The sequence below is a fragment of the Drosophila busckii genome, chromosome 3R (assembly GCF_011750605.1).
Source record: "Drosophila busckii strain San Diego stock center, stock number 13000-0081.31 chromosome 3R, ASM1175060v1, whole genome shotgun sequence".
In the NCBI taxonomy this organism is placed as follows: domain Eukaryota; kingdom Metazoa; phylum Arthropoda; class Insecta; order Diptera; family Drosophilidae; genus Drosophila; species Drosophila busckii.
Genome location: NC_046607.1, coordinates 11,500,633 through 11,505,074, shown reverse-complemented (window position 1 = coordinate 11,505,074; position 4,442 = coordinate 11,500,633). Strand labels below are relative to the sequence as shown.

At 43.1% G+C, this 4,442-nt stretch overlaps 1 protein-coding gene across 1 annotated transcript; it reads right to left on the bottom strand.

Annotated features, from left to right (window-relative positions):
* Nucleotides 1-1,620: 1,620 nt before the first annotated feature.
* Nucleotides 1,621-2,926, bottom strand: LOC108601256. Its single transcript, XM_017989156.1, has 3 exons — nucleotides 2,837-2,926; nucleotides 2,522-2,758; nucleotides 1,621-2,419 (listed from the first exon to the last, which is right to left on the bottom strand). The coding sequence occupies exons 1-3, from the start codon at nucleotides 2,920-2,922 to the stop codon at nucleotides 1,621-1,623; spliced, it is 1,122 nt and encodes a 373-aa protein (XP_017844645.1). The 5' UTR covers nucleotides 2,923-2,926.
* Nucleotides 2,927-4,442: the final 1,516 nt, after the last annotated feature.

Genomic DNA, 4,442 nt, shown 5'->3' with positions numbered 1-4,442 from the left:
ACGAATGTCGAGGCCTTTCTTCACGCTTCCTGGTATTTTGTGTGTGTGTGTGTGTCACATTTTTATTGCAGCAGCAAGTAAAGTAAAATAAAATTATTGCTAAAATGAATATAAAGGATGAGCGAGCGCTCTCGGCGACGTCGGCATAAACAAAGCAGGACAAGCCCCGGCAGGCAAACATCAACTTGCTTTTGCTTCTGCTCGTCACTCGCTTGGAATTTTTGCGTAATTTATATTTTCGGCTGCTGTATTTACTGACGTCAGACTTGCTTGGGGTACGATGGGGGCGGCGGCGCATGGCTTTGCTTACTTTGAGTCCTGTTGCTTGCTTGCTTGCTTGCCTGTCCCTTTAGCTAGCTTTGTGCTTTGTAGTTTATGGCTTCAATTTGCCCAAATGAGTCGTTAATTTTGACTTTTCATGTGACACACTCGCCCTCGCGCTCGCGCTCTTACATTGCTGGGGCATCCAGGCAGTTAGTTTCCCAGCCACTTTTATTGTAATTTTGTGGCCTTTAATTGAATTTTATTAGCATTTGTACTTATTATTTGCACGCTCTATACAATTTAATTGTATACTTTATTTGTTTTTCGGCGCTGTCAGAGAAGAAGCTCGGAGGGGAGTTTGCTGCGTAGTTTGGGCTTAGTTCCAGTTCGCTTATTTGGGGGTTAGTTAAGCAGAGGGCTTTTATCTCATATTCCGGCATATTTTGCGGCATATGGTTAATATGTGTCTTGGCTCTGACATGCTGTAATTACTATATAGAAATTTATATATGCAGCTTATGGTATTACTAATCTTTATGTATACGTTTTATCTACTTACAGGTAAGTGCTTTTTGAAGGCAACCACATAAATCAAGACAAGTTGGTCAACATAAATGGCAAGTGTCTAGAACTTGACCCTAAATTACAAAAGGCATTAGGGTAAGCGTTTAGACTTAATGAGGAAATGTGCATGAAAATCTCTTATAAAAAGAATGGCAAATTCTATTTAAAAGCTATTAAGGTTTGAATAAGGCTCATTTTTGATAGAAGCTACAACTTGTAGTAGGATATTTTACTATATGTTTAGTAAAAAGTGTAGCTGTTTCCCTTTTTACTTTCTCTTCATTTTGACTGTCTCATAAGAAGTGACGCTTACTCTTATAAATTATGCTAAATTCTAAAAATCGATAGATCACAATAGATCGATAAACCTCTTTAAACCTTCAACTTCAAGAAATAATCGCAAACCAGATTGAAAAGATGCAATTACTATATATACTGTCGATCAAATATGGTCAAAATTTAAAACATTATATCGCGACCGTCTATTTATATTATTAGCTAGGCGAATGGAACGATTATTATGTTTTTTTTTTTATCGGTTAAATTCGCTTTAGACCAACTTCTAGCAAATTGTAGCTCGGGTGTCGACACTTTTAGGAATGAAGGCTAGATTTAGATTTAAACACAAATGTTTGGAGCTCTCAAGAGAAACGTTAGAATTTAAATAACAGTGTTAGTAAATGCCACAAAGTGTTCTGAAAACAGTTTTTATTTGTAAAATTTTCTTTTTAAACGCTAATTTGTAAGCTCTTAATCTAATACTTGCTCGAATAATTTGATGAGACTTATTGCCTAAAGACGATATCGCTTGGACTTGATGCGATTCTTTCGTTTCTTGCGCGCTGTCAACTTGACATAACGCATTTTACCCGTGCCAACTGTACTCGAGTCCAAATCCGAATGCGGTCGTCGTGGCTGTGACCTCGATTTGGTGGGCGTGGCTTTTGTGGGCCGCGCATAGGCTGGCGCTGTTTGCCACGAGTCGTACGAATTGCTGTAGTTGTTGGCAGTGGCTGCGTAGTCATCATAGCTGTTGCCATAGTATGGGGCATACGAATTGTCAGCCACATCACTCATGAACTCATCCACACTGGGCATAGACATTAGGGCATTATTTTGGCCACTGAATGCGGCAGCGCTGTCATAGCCACTTGCATTATCCACATCGAGCTCCAGCTCCTCCAAGGGCTCATCATCCACAGCATTTGGCTCTTCCTGGTAATCATCAAATTGCTCGTCACTTGCCACATGCTGCACATGATTATGATGGGAGTGATGCAGTGCCTGTTGCAGTTGCAGCTGCGGGCGGCGCTGCGTTAAATAATTTGTTTTCTTGCGCTTGCGTTGGCCAGTGAACTTGCTTAAGTATTCGCGTTGCAGCGCAGCCAAAAAGTTGGCATTGAGTAGCGTATTTTGTTCCAATTCCGGTTGTTCCGACGACGCGTCGGATGCTAAATTGCTTAAGCTTGCCTCGTCCTTGGCCTGCTGAGCTGCCGTAATGGCCGCCATTATGTTGGGCGTAAAGATTTGCTGCAAAAGCTGCTGACGCTGCTTGGAGCCGCTTGCCGCAGACGCGGTGGCCAGCAAATTGCTGGTGAGAGGACTCGCAATAGTTGTTGCTGCCGTTGTACTGGGCGCTGCTGCTGCTGCTGCTGCGGGAGCTTCTGCTGCTGCTGGATTGTAGCTTTCAAACAAGGCTGGTCCGTAGTTGTGCATGGGCGTGGCTGCTGTTGCCATTAGCTGCATGAGACTGGGCGCTAATGCGCCCGAGCCAGTCGCTGATGTAGTGTAGCCCAGCAGCGATACATGCGGCTTGACTGCTGAGAATTTCTTGGGTGGTGCTGGCGCTGGCACTGGCACATGCTTGTAGACATTGTGGAAATGCGTGTGCTTACGCACAACTTCCGGCATATGCAGTCTGATGTGTACACTGTCCAGAAGAGAGAGAGAGAGAGAGAGTTGAAAGTTCAGCAGCTGCTTGAGTTAAATTTATGCTATGTTCGCTTACCGTTCGCCGCTGCTCGCTGTCAGGCAGTGGCAAGGCAGCAGCAGCAGCAGCATAATGATGCTCAGGCTGCTTGCAATCGACGACATTTTGCTGCTGCAGTAACGGCTTATCCTGCTGGGCTGGCTGGCTGGCTGGCGCTATATCCTTGCGTGTATGGTCGACTTAAACGTTGGCCAACTTATGACAATCGCCATGGCATTGTCTCTTACTTTTATTGGCTCGCTGCGTGGCGTAGCATAAAATAAAAGAAATATCAGATCGCATTTCGTTGCTGGGGAGTTGGAGATGCTGCCACCTCACGTTTCTACTTCAACGTGAAGTGTTGTGATTGCAATTTTCATTTGGCACAAAGCGAGCGCCGCGCCGCGCTGCAATCACATTATAGCCTTGTTGTTATTCGATCTGTTTGAAAGCCAGGCGGGGCGAACTTCCCATGGAAAAGTCATGGAAAAAACGCATGCGTAACGTTTTCAATTTCATTTCAAAGCACATGCATGTATTATTCGATTTACTGCAGTCGCAGTCTCGCAGTCGTCAGATGCCATAAAAGTGAACAACCCAAGCAAAGACCTTGACAACAAGCGAGCGGCGGCGCACAGCTCTACAAAATGAAAGGTCAGTATGGATAAGGAAGTTGGCCAAGATGTGGTGTTGGTGGCATAAATTGAAATCAACTTTAATTTGCAGCAAAGCAATTTTTGCCGTTTTAACTTAACCTTGGCTAAACGCCAAGAAATCTCTTGCTAATAGCCATAGAAAATTTCCAAGTCACTAAGCCAAACACACAGAGTTGGGCAAACTGTTGTCTGTGCAAGCGACGCAATTTCTTTATTTTTTTTTCTTCTTTTTTTTTTTTTTTGGCAACACCCACAAATTGTTTTTCTGTGGCTTGCCACCTACAAAAGTAACAAAAAGTAATGCCGACGACAATGCGCTCAAAGTTGCTTAGTTTTTCGCACTTTTTGTTGTTGTTGTTGTTGTTGTTGCCAAGGATATCCGCAGGCAGCAGCACAAAGGGAAACTTTAAAGGGCGACGCAGTGGCGTTGTTTCAATTGGAAAATAGCTTAAGCTGTGTGTTCCCCAAATGCTTTTTATTTGAGGTAAAATTTTGCATGCAACTGCAAATGTGGAAATAGCTTTCAGCACTTAACTTTTAACAACTTGATAATGTTGCTGTTAATAGTCAAAGTTATAGTAAAAAAAATAATAATGCGTGACAAGCCACAAGCACAGCGCTCAGTTGAGGGTACTAACATTTTAGAAGCTACCGCTAGCAGCTGCTAGATTAACAAGTCATGATTATTTAACTTATTCTACTGCTTTTGATGGCTTATAAAAAAATGAAGCAGACACACGTAAAAGTTTCAAAACTAAAAATGCAGCAGAACCTTTTGGTGGTGTGTGTGTGTGTGTAAACGCAAACGTGTTGAAAATTGTTATTGAGTTACTGACGCTTGCTTGATTACCTGTTTTTACCACAGCCCCGCCTCCCTTCCTGTCTATGCCCCATGCCATGCTGACCTTTTTCTTGTGTGTTTTCCGGCAAGTTTCCTGCTTATCGTCCAAAGCGCGCGCATACAAACACACATAAGTGCATGTTGCGTG